This window comes from Dermacentor variabilis, chromosome 1, assembly GCF_050947875.1.
Source record: "Dermacentor variabilis isolate Ectoservices chromosome 1, ASM5094787v1, whole genome shotgun sequence".
Lineage (NCBI taxonomy): Eukaryota > Metazoa > Arthropoda > Arachnida > Ixodida > Ixodidae > Dermacentor > Dermacentor variabilis.
The window spans coordinates 240948538-240972476 of NC_134568.1; the positions used below are offsets into that span (position 1 = coordinate 240948538).

The window sequence follows — 23939 nt, forward strand, 5'->3', positions numbered from 1 at the left end:
CGGATCAGGGTGTAGACGAGCCGTATGTAAAAATACTGAAAGATATCTATAGCGGCTCCACAGCCACCCTAGTTCTTCATAAAGAAACAACAAAATCCAAATAAAGAAAGGCGTCAGGCAGGGAGACACGATCTGTCCAATGCTATTCACAGCGTGTTTACAGGAGGTATTCAGAGACCTGGATTGGGAAGAATTGGGGATAAGAGTTAATGGAGAATACCTTAGTAACTTGCGATTCGCTGATAATATTGCCTTGATTAGTAACTCAGGGGACCAACTGCAATGCATGCTCACTGACCTGGAGAGGCAATGCCGGAAGGCGGGTCTGAAAATTAATCTGCAGAAAACTAAAGTAATGTTTAACAGTCTCGGAAGAGAACAGCAGTTTACGATAGCTAGTGATGCACTGGAAGCGGTAAGGAAATACATCTACTTAGGACAGGTAGTGACTGCGGATCCGGATCATGAGACTGTAATAACCAGAAGAATAAGAATCGGCTGGGGTGCGTTTGGCAGGCATTCTCAGATCATGAACAGCAGGTTGCCATTATCCCTCAAGAGAAAAGTGTATAATAGCTGTGTTTTACCAGTACTCACGTACGGGCAGAAACCTGGAGGCTTACGAAAAGGGTTCTACTTAAATCGAGGACGACGCAACGAGCTATGGAAAGAAGAATAATAGGTGTAATGTTAAGGGATAAGCAGATTTGGTGAGGGAACAAACGCGAGTTAATGATATCTTGGTTGAAATCAAGAAAAAGAAATGGGCATGGGCAGGACACGTAATGAGGAGGGATGATAACCGTTGGTCATTAACAGTTACAGAATGGATTCGAAGGGAAGGGAAGCGTAGCAGAGGGCGGCAGAAAGTTAGGTGGGCGGATGAGATTAAGAAGTTTGCAGGGACAACATGGCCACAATTAGTACATGACCGGGGTAGTTGGAGAAGTATGGGAGAGTCCTTTGCCCTGCAGTGGGCGTGACCAGGATGATGATGATGATGATGATGATGATGACTAACTATGTCAATCTGTGCTGAATTGAATGTTACACTTGTCTGATAGAATAGGTGTACCTTTAGTGTTGAAAATAACGGCTTTTGTTTTGGTGACACTAACTTGAAGGAAGTTCTCCATGGACCATGTGCTCAGTTTTCGAAGAATTACATTTGCTTGGCGAACTAACTTGTTGGGACAGACGGAGGATATAAATATGCTAAGAGCGTCAGCGTACATTTATGAGCTTTGACTCTTCGTGGATGTATGCAACATCATTCACTTAGAGGTTGAAGAGCAACGGGCCTAGTAGGGTTGCTTGAGGGACGCCTGAAACTATTTTCTTTAAATGTGACTTTAGTTTATTTATTGACACAAACTGCTCTACGTTTGTGAGGTAGGGCATGAAAAATGCTGGTGCGAGGCCCTTATACGGTATCTTTCAAGTTTCTGAAATAATATCTGGTGATTAATAAAATGGAAAGCCTGGGTAACGTCTACAAATATGCCAAAGGTCAGAAGTTTGGGTTCAAAGTTACGGAGGATGAATTCTTTTTGGTCAAGAAGCGCAAGCTCCGTTGACAGGATATTTTTTTTAACCGTGCTGCATTCTTTGGGAGGAGTTGGTATTTCGAAACAAACGAAGACAACTGCTATGCAAGAACTTTTTCTAAACATTTGGAAAATATTGGGAGAATAGAAATCGGTCGGTAATTTCGAATGTCGAATGTATCACCCTTCTTATTCCGGGCTACAATACTTGCAGTCTTCATTCGAGAAGGAAATGTTGCTGTGGAAATATACAAATTGTAAATATAGACTGAAATAGGAGCTATATCATGAATTACGTGTTTGATTTGTCGTATTTGTAAGCCATCGGCGTCACAACTGGAGGTGTTACGAAGGTCTTGGAATATTGAATGAACGTCTGCAGTGTCTCATGGCTGTAAGAAAATTGCGTTTTGGTTGAAAGGCAAAGTACTTTTCAGTGGCTCTGATACCTGCATAAGGTCTCTGTGCACGAAATAATGATTGAACGCATTTACCATGTCCTGTGGAGTTGTTACATGTCCGTCTATGGATTTTTTTTCTATCTGCTCAACTCTTTCTTTCCGCCCAGCAATAGCATTTACCTTCTTACATAGTTTATCACTGTTTCCTACACAGCATAAAACTTGTCGCAAAAAATATGAATTCTTTGTTTTCTTTAATTTTTTAGCCCATTTATTACGGGAAACCTTAAAATTCTTTCAAGTATACAGGTTCTCGTGCCTTGATTAGCCAGCAGATCCTTTCTCACTTTTTCATTTTTCTTAATAATTCTTTAGTTAGTCACGGGTTTCTAATGCTCTTGTGGCACATCATTTCCTGAGAAAAGAAGGGATTTCAGTATATTGCAACAAATTTTTCTAAGAAGATTTTATAAGCTACCTCAGCATTAGCTTCAAGAAAATTTTCGTCTTAGCACACGTGCTTAAGTTCCGACTGAAACATTTCTATTTTTTTTTAATTTCCTCTTCGAATATACTCGTCGATATATACTTGTGCGATGATCTTCACGTAACTAATATAAACATCACATATTCGTGAAATTTCAAAAGTTCATTAACAGGGTTCTGTTAATTTTGTACTTGCGTACTCTACTTGGTCGCAAAAATTGTGTTCGCCGAAGCGCATAAACCACCCGGCAAGCAGCATTTGTGTAGCTAGGCTAGCCTAGCTTATTATTTTTATTTCGATGGCAGTAATATGGCCACTACAGGAGAATTTCCGCCGCTGTGGTCGGCGTCGGCGTCACAGTGATGTTCGGTATAAAGTCCACATTCAATGAAATCGAGGCCGCACGCCGTATGCTGTATATAGGTGGGAAGGAAAGGTTGCAAGAGCGAGCCGACAAGCATGGCGGTTTGATGCGGCCGCGTCTTCTCGCACTCGCAAGGGAGGAAGGCGAAGAGGGGACGCGCAGACTTCACGCGCGCGCAAGAGCTGGAACGGGGAGATGTGCGCGCGCTCTGAGGAGGGGAGGGGGGGGGGGGAGGCAGGTAGCGCTTCTCCGCGTCTACTCCGGCCGCAGCGGCGCATGTGTGAAGTGACTTTTAAAGAGAAATGGAAGAGATAAGTGCAGTGCCGTAACTGTCTCTCACAGGAGGACACCTCAACAGCACTGCACGGGGAAGGGATATGGGGAGAAAAAGATGAAGGAGGTAGAGACCGGAAGTAAAAAGGAGAGAGAGACCGGAATAGTAAAAAAAAAAGGACAATGTAGCTAAGCGCTTGCGGGGCCTACAGCCGCGCTCTGAAGTGTGTTGCTTCACAGAATTCCATCAATGCTGAAAATGCACGCTTGGTGATGGAACAGTGAGCATTGGGGAAGAGTAGGCACTGCAGGGTGGTGGATGACGGACGCTGCTGAGCGTGGCCGCGCGCCCGATCTTGGAGGTAATCTACGGTGGGTTCGAAGGTTAGCCGACCCGAGATAGCTGATGCCTTCGTTTGCGCTATGTTATCGCGCCTAGCTCGCGTTGAAGCGAGAGGCATCCCGAAGGGGAACTCGCTCGCCGCTGCTGCCGCTCGTCACCACGCCATCGTTTTGACAGCGTGTCCGCGTTCATCGAGTGCGATGTGTTCGTGCTTGACTGTGCGCGCGTGTCACCGTACTTGTTAATTTAGTTCGTACGCGAGCGTTTTACAGCAGCTTATATAGCTGATAATACTAACGTTACTGCGTATAGCTGTCTAGTAATTTGCTATCGCAATCAATGCTTGGCTTTTCGGGCGAAACTGTGATTATTTATTAAAATTACTGATAGTCTAACTTTGCGGACATTGCATATCTTTTTCCACTGCATGGCTGTGCTTGTCTATGGAACAGATCTTCCTACCAAAGTTTAAAGGCCCCGAGGCCCCTCTGCGCGCAATCGCTACTGTTGCAAAGTTTGTGTGCTCGAACTTGAGTGACAATTAATGCGACAATCCGACATAAACAAATGAAGAGAATGTGTAGCTGGGCGAGTTGGTTCAATTCTACGGGGTACATATTAGCGCGACGTAGAAACGAATAATTAGTTTAGGAGTGAGTAGGAAAGGGCATGGTTAGTTCTCGTTCTGTTTTTCCCTACTCGCTTCTACTAAGTCTTTATTTCCACGTCGCGGTAATATGTACCCCCTAGAAATGAAGAAAAGCCCTCCTCACAGTATGCCTTTAGAGCGCCGTAGGAAGAACTGCTGCACTCTCCAGAACCATTTACTGTCACTTGAGCAGTAGCCTTCAAACTTATGGTACGAACGGAATGCGTCTTATGATTATTTATTTATTTATTTATTTATTTATTTATTTATTTATTGAAAATAACCTCACATGCTTCAGCAGGAGTATTGTGTGAGGGGGGATTGTACAATATATATCTTCATAAGTGGAATCATTACAAGGATTAGAAAGAGATAACGTGTATATGACACATATATTAAGCTACATAAAACTAGGTGACGTTACATAATAGTTAGCGGAGCGCAATATACACTATCGGAATTAATGGCGACATACACAATGTAGGGGTACATCATTTAACACCGTCAAATTTTACAAAAGTAATGCAAGGGCACATTTCTTGACATTGCCAACTACAGAAGTTAGCGAGAAGCACGTACATAATTAAGAGAAAATTAATGAAAGCAACTGGTCGCGAAAGAATAGCTGGTCCTTCATGACGAAACTTAACAGGGTCATGAATGTCACAACATTATGAGGGAGACTAATTACATAGTTCAATTGCTAGGGGTAAGGCTGATGGATTGAAGGCGTTTGTGTTCCCAAAGATGCGTTTGAAGGTGTGGTTGTTGTGCAAACGGCCAGATGTTCGTAACGGCTGGGGGAGAGGGAAGGCGGTTTGGTGCTGGCGGTTTGTTATTTTATGAAATAAGCAGATTAGAGCAATCTTTCTGCGTGATTCTAAGGAGGCCAAGGACACCGATGGTTTAATATTAGTAACACTGGAACGACGGCTTGTCCTCTTTGGCGCTGAAACGCGCGGCGCGATCTTGAACAAGTTCATGAGCTTTGATTAGATAGGTTTGATGAGGTAACCAAATTGATGACGCGTATTCAAGTTTAGGACGGACGAATGTTAGATATGCTAGTGATCTGGTCGAAGTAGGGGCGTCGTAAAGGTTTCGTTTAAGCTAGCCGAGGGTGCGTGATGCATGTGCGGTGATTTTATCTGTGTGAGTTGTCCATGAAAGTTTGGGGGAAAGATGCACGCCACGGTACCTGTAAGACGTTGTGCCTGCTACGTGGCTGTTGAGAGTGTAGTTATATACTGAAGCTGAGTTCTTGTAGGTGAAGGTCATTAGTTTACATTTATCGGTATTAGAAGACATTTGCCAGCGTGAGCAGCAATTATTTACGAGATCCAGGTCCTGTCGGGGAGCAAGATGATCAGCTGAAGAATATATTTTACGGTAGATTACGCAATTGTCTGCGAAAAGTCGCATGTTAGAGGAGATACCCATTGGCAGATTATTAATGTAAATGAAAAGTAACAAGGGACCAAAAACACTAGCCTGGGGGACGCCGAAGGTGACATCACTAAGAGCAGATGGGAAGGAATTGATGATGGTGTATTGTTTACGGAAGGAATGAAAATTTCTCACCCAGGATAAAGTTAAGGAATCTGAATTAAGGGACGAAAGTTTAGATATTAGACGACAATGCGGAACGCGACTGAGAACTCTATAAAAGTCGATGAATATGCAGTCGATGTCTATGTTATTATCCACGCGCATGAGTAAATCATTCGTAAATTCTAAGAGCTTTGTGTCACATGAGAAACCTTTTCTGAAACCGTATTGTTACAGGTAAAAAAAAAACACTATTAGTTTCTAGGTGCTGAGCGATGTTGGAAGCAATGACATGTTCAAGTAATTTACATGGGACACTCGGTAAAGATATTGGACGATAATCACTTACATTAGATGTCTTGCCCGATTTGAATATTGGTATTATTTTCCTGATTTTCCATTCGTGCGGTATTTCACTCGTCGATAACGATTGTTGAAAGATGCGGGCAACTATGAGACTAGATACTGTGACTATGCGTTTAAGGATTTTAGTATTAATATCATCAATTCCTGCGCATGTTGATACTTTGAGGTTGTTAATGCTGCAATTCCAGCAGTAGTTATGGCTATGGGATTCATGTATCTATAATCGCCTTCTTCCGTAGATGGGATGCTGGAATGGGTCTTCCTTTGTAAAAACACTCCTAAAGTAATTATTGAATAAAGCAGCGGAATCCTCCGGTTTAATGTTTGTGCCGTCATCATCCACTAGTGAAATGATCTCAACGGCAGTGATGGTGGGAGAAATTGATTTCCAAACTTTCTAGGGTTATTTTTAATAAGCAATTCAAGGTCACATGACCAGTGGCGTAGCTAGGCCGTCTGGCACCCGGGGCCCGTAGGTCTTCAGTCACCCCCCTCCTTGGGTGTAGTCAATAAGGCAAGGATACCCGAGAAATTTTTCCGGGGAGGGGCGTTGATGTTTCAGCGCCAGCACAGCTGTCTTGGATACCACGCAAGTTTTTGTTAAGGCTCCATTTCAGGAACTTTTGCCCGGTCATAATAATAATAATAATAATAATAATAATAATAATAATAATAATAATAATAATAATAATAATAATAATAATAATAATAATAATAATGGTGATGATGATGATGATGATGATGATGATGATGATGATGATGATGATGATGATGATGATGATGATGATGATGATGATGATGATCCTATTTTACGTCCACTGCAGGTTGAAGGCCTCTGCCTGCGATCTCTAATTACCCTTGTCCTGCGCCAACCTATTCCAACTTGCGCCCGTGAATTTCTTAATTTCATCACCCCACCTAGTCTTCTTCCGTCCTCGACTGCGCTTCCTTTCTCTTGGCCCCATATTGTAACCCATTAGTTGTCTAACCTACGCATTACATGACCTGCCCAGCTCCATTTCTTTCTCCTACTGTCGATTAGAATATCGGCTATCCCTGTTTGATCTCTGATCCACACCACTCTCTTCCTGTCTCTTAACGTTATGCCTAACATTCTTCGTTCCATCGCTCTTTGCGCGGTCCTTAACTTGTTTTCGAGTTTCTTTGCCAATCTCCAAGTTTCGGCCTCATATGGCAGCACCGGTAGAATGCATTGATTGTACACCTTTATTTTTAATGATAATGGCAAGCTTCCAGTCAGGATATGACAATGTCGGCCGAATGCGCTCCAACCCATTTTTTATTCTTCTGTAAATTTCCTTCCCATGATCAGGGTTCCCTGTGAGTAATGGACCTATATAAGCATACTCCTTCACAGACTTAAGAGGCTGACTGGCAATCCTGAACTCTTGGTCTCTTGCCCGGCTATTGATCATTATCTTTGTCTTCTGCAAATTCACCTTCAATTCCACTCTTATACTCTCTCTGTTAAGGTCCTCAATCATTTGTTGTAACTCGTCCTCAGTGTTTCTGAACGGGACAATGTCATCTGTAAATCGAAGGTTGTCGAGATATTCGCCGTTGATCCTTACTCCTAAGCCTTCCCAGTTTAATAGCTTGAATACTTCTTCCAAGCACGCAGTGAACAGCATTAGAGAGATCGTGTCTGCTTGTCTGACCCCTTCCTTTATAGGTGTCTTCCTACTTTCCTTGCGGAGAATTAAGGTAGCTGTGGAATCTCTGTAGATCCTTTCCAAGATATTTATGTAATCGTCCTGTACTCCTAGATTGTGTAATGTCTATATGACTGCTGGCATCTCGACTCAACCAGATGCCTTTTCGTAATCTATGAAAGCCACATAAAGAGGCTGATTGTACTCTGCGCATTTCTCGATTAGTTGATTGATGACATGGGTGTGATCCATTGTAGAGTATCCCTTCCTGAAACCATCCTGTTCCCTTGGTTGGCTAAAGTCCAGTGTTGCCCTTATTATATTGGAGATTATCTTGGTGAATATTTTATATAATACTGGAAGTAAGCTAATGGGCCTATAATTTTTTTTCAATACTTTAACGTTTCCCTTCTTGTGGATTAGTATATTGTTTGCATTCTTCCAGTTTTCTGGGACCCTTGCAGACGATAGACACATCGTACAAAGAGCCGCCAGTTTTCCAAGTAGTATATCTCCTCCATCTTTGATTAAATCGACTGTTATTCCATCTTCTCCTGTCGCTCTTCCTCGTTTCATGTATTTCAAGGCCCTTCTGACCTCAACGCTAGTTATAGGGGGAGTTTCTGTATCCTGTTCATTACTGTTTCTAATGGAGGTATCCTGACTCCTCTGGGTATTGTACAGGTCAGTATACAATTCTTCCACTTCTTTTACTATATCTTCGAGATTGCTGAGGATATTATCCTGCCCATCTTCCAGTGCATACATCTTGGTTTGTCCGATGCCTAGTTTCCTTCTCACTGTTTTCATGCTGCGTCCATTTTTTAGTGCTTCCTCAGTCTTTCTCACGTTATAATTTCGAAAATCCCTATTTTCTCCTTGTTGATTACTTTAGACAGTTCCACGAATTCTATCTTATTTCTTGAGTTGGACACTTTCATTCTTTGTCGTTTCTTTATTAGGTCCTTTGTTAATTGGGAAAGCTTACCTACTGGCTTCCTTGGTGCCTTACCTCCCACTTCAATTGCTGCTTCTGAAGCCAGCCTAGTTATGGTTTCATTCATTACCTCTATGTCATCTTCATCTCTCTGTTCTAAGGCTGCATATTTGTTTGCAAGTGCCAACCTGAATAGGTCTGCTTTTACCCTTACTGCGCCTACGTTGGCCTGTTTCTTCTTGACCAATTTTACTCTTGCTCTCTTTAAATTGAGGTAAATCGTAGCCCTTACTTAACCCTGTTAACACTTCTACATCCTGCACTATGCTAGGATCGGCAGAAAGTACGAAATCAATTTCATCTCTTGTTTCACCATTAGGGCTTTTCCAGGTCCACTTTTTGTTCCAATGCTTCCTGAAGAAGGTGTTCATTATTCTCAGCTTATTCCTTTCCGCGAATTCTACCATCTCTCCTCGAGTGTTCCTAGAATCCGCGCCGTAGTTGCCAATTGATTGTTCACCAGTCTGCATTTTTCCCACTTTTGATTGAAATCGCCCATGACTACAATATACTGAGTTTGCCTTAATTTATTTGCTGCTATTGGCAAACGTAATTATCCGAGCTGCTGTACCGCCACAAGGTTGGGAACGAAATAGAGCATGCTCCGCGTCGATTCCTGGCGTCACCACGCGAAAAAAAAAAAAAAAAAGAGAAGGCCACCATCAAACCCGTGCCGACGAAAACTTCCGCTACTGTTGGTCTGCACTCAGAATGGACAGAATAGAGGGACTGGCGTCACTGGTGCACTATTTCATATTTGGCCCTCAGTGCCAAAGTACAGCAGGCTCTAGCACCCAAGACGATTTTGTTTAGAGAAGTTTTTGTTAATGTGACTTTGAGTCCTCAATTCCCGCGTTGCAATGTTTCCTCTATAATTCTAATTAACCAGTTTTTTGATATATCCTGTTTTAAGATAGCCCGGACTGAACGGAAGAGGGATCCAAGAGACACATCGCTAGACTGTATGTTTAGCGACGCATGAGCATAAGCGCATCCCACGAGTGCCCCTCGCACATGAAACGTTCCGCTAAGGCAAGTAGTTGAGCGACCACTTAGCGAATTAAATTTTTTAGCCCACATATACGTTCAATTATTACGTAAGATGTTGATAGAGCTGCAGCCGACAATTATGCGGCACTACACATCTGGTACACCGGGTACATGCGCTCGGGCTGCTGGTTATCGGAGTGTTCTTTGCCATTGACGCCCAGTCAAGCCGGCGGAAAGAGGGGGATTTTGAGACATAAATGACAACTCCCCCCCCCCTCCAACTGGCACCTGGAGCTCGGGGCCCACAGCCTCCCTCCCCCTCCCCCCCCTCCCCGTTAATACGCCACTGCACATGACACAAATTTGTGTTTGGCGGTGCGAAGAGCATGACAGTACTCTTTTTCCACAGCCTGGTGTTTCATCCAAGACTATAGGGCGTGTCCCTGAGCTTTGCCGCCTTGAAGAGCGGTTCCTTTTTATTTTTCATTGCGCGTTTTCATTTTAACGTTTTCAGTTGCATCAATTTTAGTGCGATAACGCTATCACAAAGCAATGGGGAAAAATAAAGTGAGCAATGGCGTGTCATGCCGATTATGACACGTGCGAAACGGAGTGCAGAAGTCTGCAATGTGATATTAATCTCACGACTGGCTCAATAGATATAGAGGGAAAAAAGAAAGAAATGTGTTGTTTACAGCTACATGGTGCGTCTCGTACATGGTGCAGAGAGAGAGAGCGAGCTAGGATAGGAGAGGCAGGGAGGTCAACCAGACGAGCACCCTTTTCGCTACTGGGGGTGGGGGAAAGGGCATGTTACAAGGATTCTAAAGCTCCTTACTCACTTTGATATCAAATCAGACATTTATTCAATGTTTGGCAGATAAAATCATTCACTTACCTTGGAGGAAGAGGACGGAAGAGAGAAAGGAAAAGTTGTGAGGTCAGCCAGACGTGCGTCCGGCTTGCTACCAAAGATCGGTGACGTCCCTAACCTTAACGAGGCGGCACACGAGGCTGCGCGCGCGCTTACAGACCGCGCGGCTTCACCCGACCACTCGGAGAATAAGGACGCCCCCACTACATACAATGAAATCACTAAACACTACTACCTACAACGTAGACAGTATAGCACGCCACACCGCACGCTCACTCGAGCTCAAGCGGTTACACTCAGAATGCTACAAACAGACACATACCCCACGCAAAACAGACTACACCTTTACATGCCTGAGCTCTACGACAAGTCTTATTGCACCAATTGCAATACATCCCTTAACGTATATCATTTACTCTAGCCGTGCTCGCAAGCTCACATAAACTGCGAACAGGACAAGCGCAAGTTTGAAGGAGGAATCCGGAGCGAAGAACTCGCTCCCCAACTCTGGGCCGTCCAGCAGGTCCACGACGCCGCCAGGAAACTCAACCTCCCGGTTCCGTCGTGGAAGACGCCTACTCCATGAGAGCCCAAAGCTCTCGTGGCCTGCAGGACCTGAATAAAGTTGATTTCCTTCCTTCCTTCCGGCTTGCTATCCTATACGCAGGGACAGGGGGTTAAGGGATGTGCCTCCCTTCCTTTACATGCCTAGCTTCACTGCCCAGTATATGTAAGTAAGAAGGATTAACAGTAAATATTACGCCAAACTGCGGTTTGCTGGTAACAATGTCCTGTTCAGTAACGCTAGAGATGCTTTAAAAATAAGAATAATTGAGGAACTGAAGCGATAAAGTCTAAGGGTAGGCATGAACGGATAGTTACGCAGGAAACAAATGTTCTATAGCCTGGCCAAGGCACAGGGTTCGTAATGGTAGCGAGCCACTTGATGTTGCGTAGGATGAAGTTTATCTAATTGAGGATGGCACAGGAACCAGGCTAGCAGGAGGAAATCTTCAGACGAATAAAAATGTATTCGAGCGCATATTGCAGGCAATGCAGAGGCAATAACAGGCAACACATAAATGACCGTTTACTGTTATCACTGAGAAAGGAAGGGGCAAGATAGACAGAGAGAGAGAGAGATATGTGCGCGACATAATGATAGAGGGAGAGAGAGAAAGAGGCAGGCATTTTAACCGCAACAGCGAGTAGTTGGCTAACCTACGCTGGAAGAAGGGTAACTTGAAGAAAATTGCGCTATATAAGCCCAAACAGCGCGTCTAAACAAAGGCAAAGAAAGAAACACGAACACAGATTCGACTGCCCTGTTTCAGCTTATCTGGAAGGTGGGACAACTAGCCCTCATCAAAATGATGTTGATAATCAGTGTATACTCCAGTACTATATGTCGGAACGAAACTTGGAGAAGAATTACGGATTGTGCAACGAGCGACGAAACGAAAAATAATAGGTGTAACGTTAACAGACAGTAGGACAGCGGTATGGATTAGAGAGCAAGTTCGGGTAGCTAGAGCTGGTACTGTAATTGAGAGTAAGAATTGAAGTTAGACATGTCATGTAACGCATAGAGCAGAAAAATGTTGGCGTATGAAAGTAACAAAATGGGCACTGAGGGAGACAGATAAATGTTTATGAAAAACATCTTTCGCAGATGTTTGCTTGCTCTTCGGTTCATCACAGGTGGTTGCTAAACCTACGCGAATAACTCAACACTCGTCAAATGTCCTAGAGCTCGTCTTGACGTCACACCCGATAAGATGCCTCCTCTTATGTATGTCTGTGGTGTTAGCGATCACACCGTCATCCATGCCACGTTTCCTTGCAATATACCTTAAAAGTAAAATATAAAAGAAAGTACTAACGCTATATGATAAAGCCAATGATTCAAGTATTAATCGTAAACTTTCTGTCTTTCACAAGGAACTTGCCCTTACGTATCAGAGCGGTCGACCGAGAGTAACTGGGCGCTTTTCAAAACAGAAATGCTGCGTTTAATAGGTCTTTACATTCCGACCATCACCATAAATGAAAGAGCGCGTTCCCCCAGGTACAACACTACTTTAAAGCCCTTAAATAATAAGAAAGAAACGATTATTTCGCGTTGCCAAATCTTCAGGTTCTCTTCCTGCCTGGGAAAAATATAACGAAGCCACTAAACAATACAACTCATTAAAAGCACACGCAAAACGTGATTTCTTTTCTACTACCGTCCCAAACATGCTGCACTCTAACCCGCGGCGTTTTTGGAAAACGATAACGCATGAAAATAATAGCTCTATTATTTCTATGTGATAATTCTGGTTCACCCATTTCTGAATCAGATGTTCCTGATGCCTTGAACCTTGAATTTTGTTCAATGTTTACAAAACAACCTACCAATGAACTTCCAGGTTTACCATTTTTCGGTTTTCCACCAATGGAAGGTATTGATTTTAGGCCAGAAGGCATCGTTAAGGTTATAGATGGCCTGAAGTGCTTATAATCCTGTGGGATAGACGGTATTAATGCCAAAGTGTTAAAAAATACAAAGTATGTGTGTAGTTCGATCCTCTGTATCATTCTTCAGCAATCGCTTGACACGGGCACTGTTCCGAGAGACTGGAAAATAGGGAAGGTCACTCCAATCTTCAAGAAAGGTGATCGGTCTTCCCCACGTAACTACCGTCCCATTTCACTCACCAGAGTATGCTCCGAAATCATTGAACACGCTATCTACTTTCATGTTACTAACTTCCTAACTTCAGTGAAGTTCTTTCACCCTAATCAGCATGGCTTCCTGAAAGATCACTCATGCGAAACGCAGTTAGCTTTATTTATCCATGATATTCATTTAAGCCTTGACTGTAACATTCCAACTGACGTCCTGTTTTTTTTTAGATTTCGAAACGGCTTTCAAAAAGGTTCCACGTTCTCGTCTTTTGCTAAAATTATCACGCCTAAACATCCACCCACTTGTTCGTAACTGGATCCATTGTTTTTTAACTAACCGAAAACAGTTCCTACATGCTAACAACCTTACATCTTCCGTTTCCTCCGTTCTGTCTGGTGTACCTCAGGGCACTGTTTTTGAGGCACTCCTATTTTTATTCTACATTAATGACCTGTCATTCACTGTAACGTCTGTAATACGTCTTTTCGCTGATGATTGCGTCCTTCACCGCCCTATCAATAACGTCGCTGACGTCTCTTCCCTTCAAGAGGATCTCTTTCATATTTAAGACTAGTGTGCTACATGACTCATGTCCTTGAACATTAGTAAGACTGTACACAGTTCATTCCATCGTCGACCTAACTACATCCCCCCCCTGCCTACAAGATTAATAACTGTACTATATCTACCACCGACTCCTTCAAGTTCTTAGGAATTCCCCTCTCCAAAGAATTGTCTTGGACAAATCATGTAAGCCACATAATTAATTCAGCTAACAAAATCCTTGGCTATCTTCGCCGTAATCTTTTCATGGCACAGCCACCGGTCAAATCAGTTGCCTATAAAACACTGGTGCGACCAAAACTTGAGAATGCATGTGCTATCTTTGACCCTTACCAAACTAATTTCCCTAAAACCCTTGAATCTGTTCAAAACCGTGCTGCTAGATTTATTCTTTCAGATTACACATATCACACTAGCGTTTCATCACTAAAATCTAAACGAGACCTACCGCCTCTTGCCTCTCGTCGTCGCACCTCACGCCTATGCCTCTATCACACGTTTTTTTTTTATTCTATACCTCGTGACGGCCAGCTGATCCAGCTGGCTCATCGTGTTCGTCGAACAGACCATCCGAACTCGGTCATCCCACCACAAGCTAGCACCACTACTTTCCTGCTGTCATTCTTTGTCCGAACTGCTCGATACTGGAATGGCGTTCCGAGACAAACTGCCCTCATCCGCGATACAGCGCGCTTTAGGTCTGCCATCGAGTGTTCCGACTCATCTTTCTAATGGCACCATCATCATCATTCCCGTCTTTTACGTGCCAACCCCTCATGTAATGTCATATTGGGACCCCGGAGGTATCAATAAATGAATAAATAAATAAATAAATAAATAAATAAATAAATAAAATTACCAATCGGAGAAACTCATACTTCAAGGACAGCGAAACTATATGCGGGAGTTCTATCGCCATTCGAATTTAAAAGTGCTTCTTGGGGGGCACCGGGGGCAAAGGCTTCGACGCCATCCTCGCACATCCCTGGGGCGCGACGGCGGGCCGGTGATGATGAGCTGAGATCCCCTAGACTAGCAGGAAGCAGGATCCCCGGCAGACACGCCTGGACGTCGAAGCCGACGCCAATGAGTCATTGACTGGACGCAGATCGCGCGCGAACACGAAGGCTGAAGTTCTTGGTAGCGCTGTCAGATGGGAAGACGACGTAGCACCCGAAAGTGTCGTGTCCCAAAGCTACATACTCATCAACCTGTCATCACCCAGTACCTTGCCCTCTGTAATCCCCACCCCTCCACTACCCTGTGTCAATGTGTGAGGGGATTTGTTTTAGAATAATGGTCTTTCCCGGACAAGGGGTCTGTCGTTCGGCACCGTAAACAAAGTCGTTGCACTCGACGCAGAAATGAACACGACGGGTGCCAAGGCGAACAACCATGAAAACCAAGATAGCCGTCACTACGGTGCCATGACCATAGTCGGATGCGCTGCTCTCAGTTCTGGCTCTTGGATTTATTATGGACGCGTGGATCGACTGTCACACACGGCTAAGTCGAGAACCTTGCTTGGACTCTTTATAACTGGATGGATACGTAGTACGTGTCCTCCGTACTCGCTATAAATGACAGCGGTCCAACCTCACACCTCGAGAAACTTCTCGCCTAAGCGATGTCACTCCCGGGAGAGATGGAGCAATACCTCCATCCGCACTTTTACGAGCACATCCGGAAGGTTTGGTTACACGGTACAGAAATTCATAGCTTACACAGCGCTGCTCAAGGTACAAAAATTAAACAAATTAGGTTGTTTTCACCACTCCATGGGGCCTTTCAACATGACAGCCGTGATAACGCCAGTGCGAGTGAGCTACACACGTGATACTAACTGCACTGGCACCGGCACCGGTACTGGCACGGCGTACGATACGTGGTGTTCGTAGTGATGACCGTGGTGGTAGCCGTGGTGGTGCCCATGGTGGTGGCTGTAGAGACCATGCAAGCCGTGCAGCAGGCCCAGGCCGCCCAGCAAGTGTCCGCCGGCGCCAATGCCGTACGCACCGGCCAGTACAGCCATCTTGTGCAGTTTCTTGCCCACACACGCAGGGACTGCAGCCAGCAGCGCGAGCAGCACCAGCAGCGGCGGCACGGCCACGAGGCGGCGGCGGGGGCTCGAGGAACGGCCAGCACTCATCTTCAAGAAAAGGTGCGCAAGAGCGGCGGGTTAAACGACAGCCGCAACAGACGTTCTCGCGCGCTTCCCCGCGTCTGCGCGCCTACGCGAAGCAAGGCCTTCTGGGCACTTCTTTCTGGGCCCGTGTTAAAAAAAAAAACTTTGCTCACCTAAGCCCGGCCCGTGATAAGTCATCGCCGCGAAGATCATCACGTAATCGCCCTGATCACTATCCTGAATAGCAGGTGCGCGAACACCGGCCGACGAGGAAATGCTACGCACGAGAAGTCTTACGCATACGAGCTATGCGGCCGAATTCACAAAGTTTTTCGCTCGTCGGTGCCCTTTGTCATCGGCCGACCTCCATCGCTAATGAGATTGCTACGTGCATATTGCATGTTTCTTTTGGACGATGCACGCAGGAGCCCTGACGAAGAAGACGAACTATTCCTGAGTCTCGAGCTGTCGGCTGAACCAGCACCACCTAGACTTGGCTGAACTGGCTAGCCCTGCAGTTGCTTTTGTAAATATGCTTTGCAAATAGTCTTTAGTGTTCGATCTATCGTTGTCGTAGCAATATGTCCAGCATCGCGATTGGCTGAAAGTTTCTCTTACGAATAATTCCAATGTAAGAGAGAGAGAGAATATATAAGGAAGGCAGGGATGTTAACCAGTCAAGAGTCTGGTTGGCTACCCTACGCTTGGGGAAGGGAGAAAGGGAAGAGAGAGAAGGGATAAAGAGAGGGTATAGAGACGTGCACGGACAGTACTTGAGTCAAAGCCCCTCGTGCAAACCAGACGTTCTGAGAAAGCACGAAAGTGCCTTCACTGCCTTCTGAGCCGATGATCGGTGGGGATGGTGCTCTAGTACTGTCTGTTCCCTCAGAGGACGATCATCTAATTTCCTCAATGTGTTGGATCTAGTGTAAAAGTTTCTTTTAAAGTACGGGCCTTGTTGAAGTAAGAAGCGATGCTCTGCAGTCGAATTCACAAAGCTTTTTCTTGGTGCCCAGGCGAGAACGGTTTCTCGTTCGCCGACCGACCGCGTAGCCCCCCTGCTAGAACAATAAACCGGCGCCTGTTATTATGAGACGATCTAGAGTACACAAATCACTTCGTGCATACCAACTCAGGGCCCGTATTCGCTATCATGAGTAGTAGTGGTCTAAACACAAGCCAATAAGGAAACAGTAAAGTTTCGTTCGTTCTCTGTCCTCGCTTCACCGCTGGAACTTGAAGCTTCTCGGACGATGATCGGCAGTTGTTGATCAAACGCAGGCAGGAAGCGATGAGATCAGATGTACAAGAAATATTTATAGGTAAAGTTTTCTATATACATGGCAGGTAAAACAAATACATTACAAACTTGAACAATTGAGAAACAAAGTCTCACTCTTCGACTGTCTCAATGACTGTTAGAGCCCAGACTCGTTTTAACGTACATAGTACGGAGGCTCACTGATCTATCAGCAATCCTGATTTCAACCAAGTCTGAGGGACAGCATGTCGTCCCGATTTTTATGGCCCAATTACACAAAGAAAAAAAAAGGCGGTAGGGCCGTTGGCCCGTCCCACAGGTTCAGTTGCCAATCAGAGTCAACCGTTTGTTAAGCCACAACCCACAGGGATGGGCTTACTCTTAAAAATAAACATATTGGAAAACAAAGCTCTTTTCCTTCTTCCCTAAAATTCCGATGCCCTCTCATTTCTTCGTAGTTAGTGACGGGCTCAGCAAAACACGCCAGGCCCGAACAAGTTATCGCTAGGCCGCCTCAAATCCCAAGGGCGTCTCTGGGCCGCAACTGTCTCGGAAGCAGGGGCATCGATACCACGTAGTGCGGCCGTACTCAAAGTTTGTCCGCGTAGGAGACTGATGGCCCTTCTTGTCCTTCAAACTTATTGCCTACAAGACAAAGTTCTCCGAGTGCGTGTTTCCAAGACGCCGTCGTCCGAATGCACTCTTTACGTGTGCACCGCATTCCTACAGCGTGCACTGTAAGCTGGCCTTCGACACCACACCGGCAGTCGCACCCAACAACAAGGCTGGCGATTGCGTTCCGGACGCGTAGAAGATCAGGTCCATGCTCACTGCATGCGGAACGGGGTCAGAGTTGCTAAGCCCTTCTTAACCTCGGCGGCGCCTCCAATTAGTCAGGCACTCGGGAGCCACACTCACAATACCTTGTACAGCGGTCCCTTTCAAGGCTGGTCTGTGTGGATTCGTGTGACCGTCGGCGGACTGCCAACACCGTGCGCACAATACCGACTTCCCGGAATCGGCACTCGCCCTCCTGGCGCCTGCCGCGACGCGTCACCCAACACCGCACGGTGCCTGTGACCCCACATAACACAGCAACTGTCGCCCGGCTGACATGGGGGGAAGTCAACCCCCTCTCTATACACAAAGCACGTGGCCGATTCGTGACACTTAAGAACACGAACAATCAGAGCGACCTTACAGAAACGTCCTCACGTCGGAGAAGCTTTGTCATTACGGCCACAGGGCCCGTATTTGCAAACAGTTTGTACGCTTGAGAAGTCTAAGAATAGGTGCCGGCTAATCGTTATAATGAACATAATGTTAGAGCGGGCGACCGGCCAATGACAAGGAGCGTTAGCTACTAAAAGCTTTGTGAATTCGATTCTCGAAATGGGCAGTTAGCCATTGTCCAGGGCCTTTTCTATCATATCGTTAGCAATAGAGATTGGTTGGCCCTACTAGCGAACAAGGGTGCTGTGCAGGATGCCCCGAGTTTCTCGCTCGCCTGAGTTTGCTCAACGGGCTGTCAGTGAGCAAAGCGCGGAACACATGAAAGCTGCGGACATTAAAATGTAAAGTCACGTATGTCATCACAGGAGCGCATCTTGCGCACCCCGCTTTCCGGTTTCAAACACAGAAGTCTGTGCAATGTTATGCGCCAGCGCCGCTTATTGTTATCAACGCAAATCGCAATTCCTGAATAGCGTGACTGTCCCACTATCTATCTACATATTCGGCGCAACCTGCTTGCCACGTCTTCCTGGAGCGCGTCGCGGGCGTGATCACCTGCTTCAGACGTTATCTGGCCATACACTGTTCCCTTGCGGTACAACGCGAAATGTAATAACCTGCAAATTATTTTAAAGCCTATTCAGTGCACATCTACCACATCTTGGGATGCTTATAGACTACCATAAAGTGTATAATAAAAATACATCAAAAACATTTATTCTGTGGCTTACTTGCACTTCCACTGGGTGTAACCATAAACAAATGAACGAAGGCAGCAACGCTTTGACCATCTGACTCCATTTTCGGCCACCCATGGATGAAGGAACGCCCAAGTGATGATAACTCAAGAATGAATTAAATTAATGAAACTGGCAGCGTACGTGCCCAGGGTTGAATTTTGTGTTTTGATACAATTGCTCATTCACCTGAGGGCATTGCCAGAGCTCGTGGAGATCCAGAACTTTGCCAAACACCGGTCTTCCTGCATAGCCCCCCAGGTCTTGCATGTGAAATACTTTATGAATGCCATTCATGGAACCAAAGCTTTCGTTCGTGAGCTTTTCGTCACTGGCCGGCTGCCTTCGCTAATACATGTTTCACTGTCGCGATTGTATTGCACGTATTCTTTTGATGCGCTTAAGCGTGCAAACTTCTTTGAGTGCATGGGCCCAGTGCTCGTATTTTTAAGGGTTGTTTCCCTCCAGTTCTGTTCATTTTCCATCATCCATCCTGCCGAGTGGCTGATCCCGGCGATAGTAGGAGCGTGGCTTTGTGCGAGCCGATGACGAATGACATAAAGAATCAAAAATGAAAAGAACCATTAAAGGATGCGGCCCCTGGATGCTCGTATTTTTCGATGTTCTTCAATGGAACGTGTTCCTCGTTTTGTCGAGCTCCCTACATTTCCTTCCCTTTACAAATTTCTGTGTTCGAGTGGCCTATTAGAGAGACTCTAGTTCTCATGGACGTTTCCAACCTCGTATATTTATTTTTCGTGCCTTTGCTTTTTCTCTCCGCTATTATTTGCGTCTTTCATTACCCCTTACCCTTTCCCCAGTGAAGGGAAGCAAACCAGAATCTCTTCCGGCTAACCTCTCTGCCTTTCCGACCCCATTTATCTCTCTCTCTCTAACTCTCTCAGTTCAAACGTTCTTTAAGTGTCGTTAAATCACGGTCATGAGCATATTGCATACTGACCGTTAGTGGTGCTCTCTCTCTGTCTCTCTCTCTCTCTCTCTCTCTCTCTCACTTTCTCTCTGTTTATTGGCTTTATTGTAGAATTTGCTTTCATACTTCCCTCATAGCTACCAGGTGCCCCACTGTGCGAATTTATCAAGCTCCATGTTTTGTTCTCCATCGCAACCCAAGGCTCATGCCGTCTTGAAGGAGCACGAGTGTGTATTGATTCCTATGTGCTTTATTCAAATCTGATTGTCGGATTCATAATACTGCAAGCATGGGCCTAAACTAGGAACTGCTTGAACGTGAAATCTCAGGACAAAGCGTCCTCGTGAAACTGTTTAGAATATGCTATTATCTATACTAGAACAGCAACCTCTTTCCTGCGCGCGACACACTGTGGCAGGTATTTCACATACAATTGTCCTGCAACAAGTTCGCGGTATGTTAAATAAGTATCGAGGTTTCCGCGTACACCTTCCACTTGCGAAAAACCCTATGATGTGTTGGTCCAAATCTCGTTAAGCAGGAACTTCGGATCTATAGTGCGTTTTATGGTGTCGCGCAATATTGCTTGCGCTGGGGGAATAACGAGCAGACTTTTATCCGGCACTAGGGCCTTCTTCAAATTCCACTTCCGCCTTCCATTAAGCTTGGTTCTCATTTTCAGGCTTGTAACACGGACCATGCCGTCCCGCTTCTACGAATGTAAACAAAAGAAAGAAACAAAAAAGCGGGACGAATTCACAGGGCACTAGAACTCGTTTCTTCCCTGAAACCTCCTCGATTCGGAGCAGGTTTATTTATTTATTTATTTTTTTTTGTGTGTGTCTGTCTGCTTGTTCACCGCTGCGGAACTGTGTTGTTGACACAGAGAAACGAGGAGAATAGACAATGATATCGCGCTCCCGGATTGCCTCGACAGCGATGTGAAAGCTATATATATATATATATATATATATATATATATATATATATATATATATATATATATATATATATATATATATATATATATATATATATATATATATATAATGCGGATCCCACGCATTTTGAGAATTCGTGTAAGCGAAGCTTTCTGTGCTGTTTGCGTTGATTGACGATAATTGGCGGTGAAGTTTACGGCGATTGCTTAAGTTGTTCAGCGCTTAGTGCAATATGCGAGCGGTGAGGTGATGCTTAACGTTACCATGCGTGCACCACTCGTGTTTGCTTTCGCAGTTAACAGACCGCACAGAGAGGCGTGTTTGCTTGAGACGTTGTTGTGCACCATTGTTCGCAGCCAGCGAGGTTAGCACTGTCATCGCCTTACACGACGCATCGCGTCGTGGCAGAAGTGTTGATTGACTGGGTGGCCGCTTGCGTAGTGTCGTCTTAACGCTGCGGTGATTTAATGTGGTTTTGCGACTGCACGCCCTGCGTTATATCCACACGGACGAACTTGTAAGGTTTTCTTTTTCTTTTCAGAAATAGCATAAATGCACCATAATTTACATTGAATTTATTATCTTTGATTTGTTCGCAGCTGTTGCCATGTCTAGTAGTAGCGTCGTAGCATTCTTTTTTTTTTTTTTATTGAAGAGATTCCAAACGATATAGTTATGCTTTCTGACGTCACCTTTCCCCTTTCTCATGCTTCTCCCACGTATGCGAGTTGCCACGAGCGAATAGTGGTAATGTTGTTATTCACTTGTTTAGTGACAGTGTCGGTGGCTGAATGGGTAGGGCTTCCGGCTCTAACCATGCTCTGCCTCCTCACTCTATATATACCTCCTCGCTGGACTGTTGCGCATGAGTACGAAGGTAAGCGCTGAAGCTTTTGCACCGCTTTTGCGGGAGGCTGGCGCGTAATTACAACTGTCCAGAGGACATTGTGGTGACGCCTATGAGGCACTCTCGTTGAAAAATTTAATAGACCCCAAAGGAGGCACGCTCACTCACGTCGTCCTTCCCCTCTTCCGCGCTCCTGCCATGCAGATTACACACGCTCTCAACCACCCCCCGACGGGGCGTGCAAGACACCAGCCGCAGCTGCACCAGTGAAAAATTCGAAGGAAGAAGTAAAGAAAGCTTCGCTTTAATTCGTGTACAAATTAATGGAACGCGCGCGGAGATGGCGCTGGGACCGAGTGACCACAAACCGCCGGGTTAGCAGAACGCTTCCTCCGACGGAGACCCGCTGCGACCTCGATGTCGACTCGATGAGTCGTTGCGGCGTCGGCGGCGTGCCCTACCCAGACGAGGGCACGCCTATCTCTATCTCTATCTTGTAGCGATATCCCGGCGCGCCTTCTGAGCGCCGAGCGTGAAAGTGGTACTAAGTGCGACATTCCCGGCAGGCATCTTTGTGCTCAGCGAACCGCGCGCCGAGGAGCCCGGGAGAGGCGCACGCAGGAACCGTTGCACCGATCTTTGCCGCACGACTCCACCCTGGTCGGCGTGCGGTGCACCCCACTGCGCGTTGCACGGCTGCGGCAACCGGAAGCTTGCGCGACGCACCAGCGATCGCGGATGGGCGCGTCAGTGGCTTCTGAGCACATGACTATCGCCGCCCGCGCAGAGGGTAACGCCGCGCTGTGGCACGTGCTGGTGTTTTGCGAGACGTCTGTGCGTGTGTGTGTGGGCGCACGCGCGGGAGAAGAAACTGCGCCGCCAGGGAACGGGTGCATAGCACGATTCTCATCGTGATTTGCGCCCAGCTAACGGATGCACGGCCGCCTGTTTTCCACGGCAGAAGAGATGTCTCCAGATGAGACTAAAACTCACGCGGTCATTTAAAGATCGGGAGTGCGAGCGCATAGGTAGCCAATGGACGGGGACGATGTGATATGGTGCAAATGTAGTTTTGGACGTTCATTCGTTCGAATAATAATAATAATAATAATAATAATAATAATAATAATAATAATAATAATAATAATAATAATAGAGCCAGAGATCTAGAAATTACAGCACTGCGCATTCGAGAGTGCCTAGCCTCGAGCGCGGCCTGCAGGGACGTTCTGTGGTCGACCTGAGTACACAGTGTTTCCGCTTGTTCGCTCTAGTTCCCTACACTAGGACACTTCTGATGGTCCATTCAAATAACATTTTCCTTGCAAACTTTTGATGCGTGGTTCTAAGCTTTGGAGCGACAGTGCAGGAGACTAATAAAAGCATAAACGTGAAAATAGGATCGACGATTTCACTAAAAGATCAGGGGCCGCATTCACAAAGCTTTTCGTTCGTAAGTGCTGTTCAGCATTGGCTGATCGCCTTTGCTAATATGTCCCACAGCACTATTTGCTGGCACAAACGCTTTTAGCGTAAGAAAGTTTTTGTGAATATGGGCCCAGAGGAATATCTGCTGCACTGCAAGAAGAATATAAGAAATCCTCTCAACGTATAAATTCTAAGACATTTACCTTGATTTTATTCCGTTAGAGCTTGCTTAATCACGACAAGTAGTACATGGTAAAACACCCACTTTTCGCATTTACAAACTGAAACGCCCGGAAGTAGCATGAGGACTGAACTAACACTGAAGTCGAGATTCTGCTGGCGCCGTTTGCTCCGTGAAATGCTTACCAAAAGTAGGTTGTTTGACGCCGGTTATGAGAGACAGTAACTGATTGAGACCGTCAGTTGTCGTTGGTATACAGAAAGCCAGTGACCAACAGTTATTTACATTTAATGCTAAAAATTCAACTCAGATCAGTTATTTACATATTTATGTTGCTTCAGGAACAGTTACGACGGGTTCGTTTTGCAAAGCTCGACATGGATACTCGGCCCAACTTTTGGGGCTACATGTGCCTCTGAGACCTTATGGTTGGATCAAAAAAGAAGTTGAAGCTCCATTAAGAATGCGGGACAGACTGAAATTCTACTAATTAACTGAGGTGTTCAAA

The 23939-nt window shown here is 45.5% G+C and overlaps 1 protein-coding gene across 1 annotated transcript in view; it reads right to left on the minus strand.

Annotated features, from left to right (window-relative positions):
* Nucleotides 1-23939, minus strand: part of LOC142573151 (uncharacterized) — a 52859-nt gene that overhangs the window by 14995 nt on the left and 13925 nt on the right. Inside the window, exon 2 of the mRNA XM_075682702.1 lies at nt 15592-15896. Coding sequence (XP_075538817.1) covers nt 15592-15896 — 305 coding nt within the window. The remainder of the gene's footprint in view (nt 1-15591; nt 15897-23939) is intronic.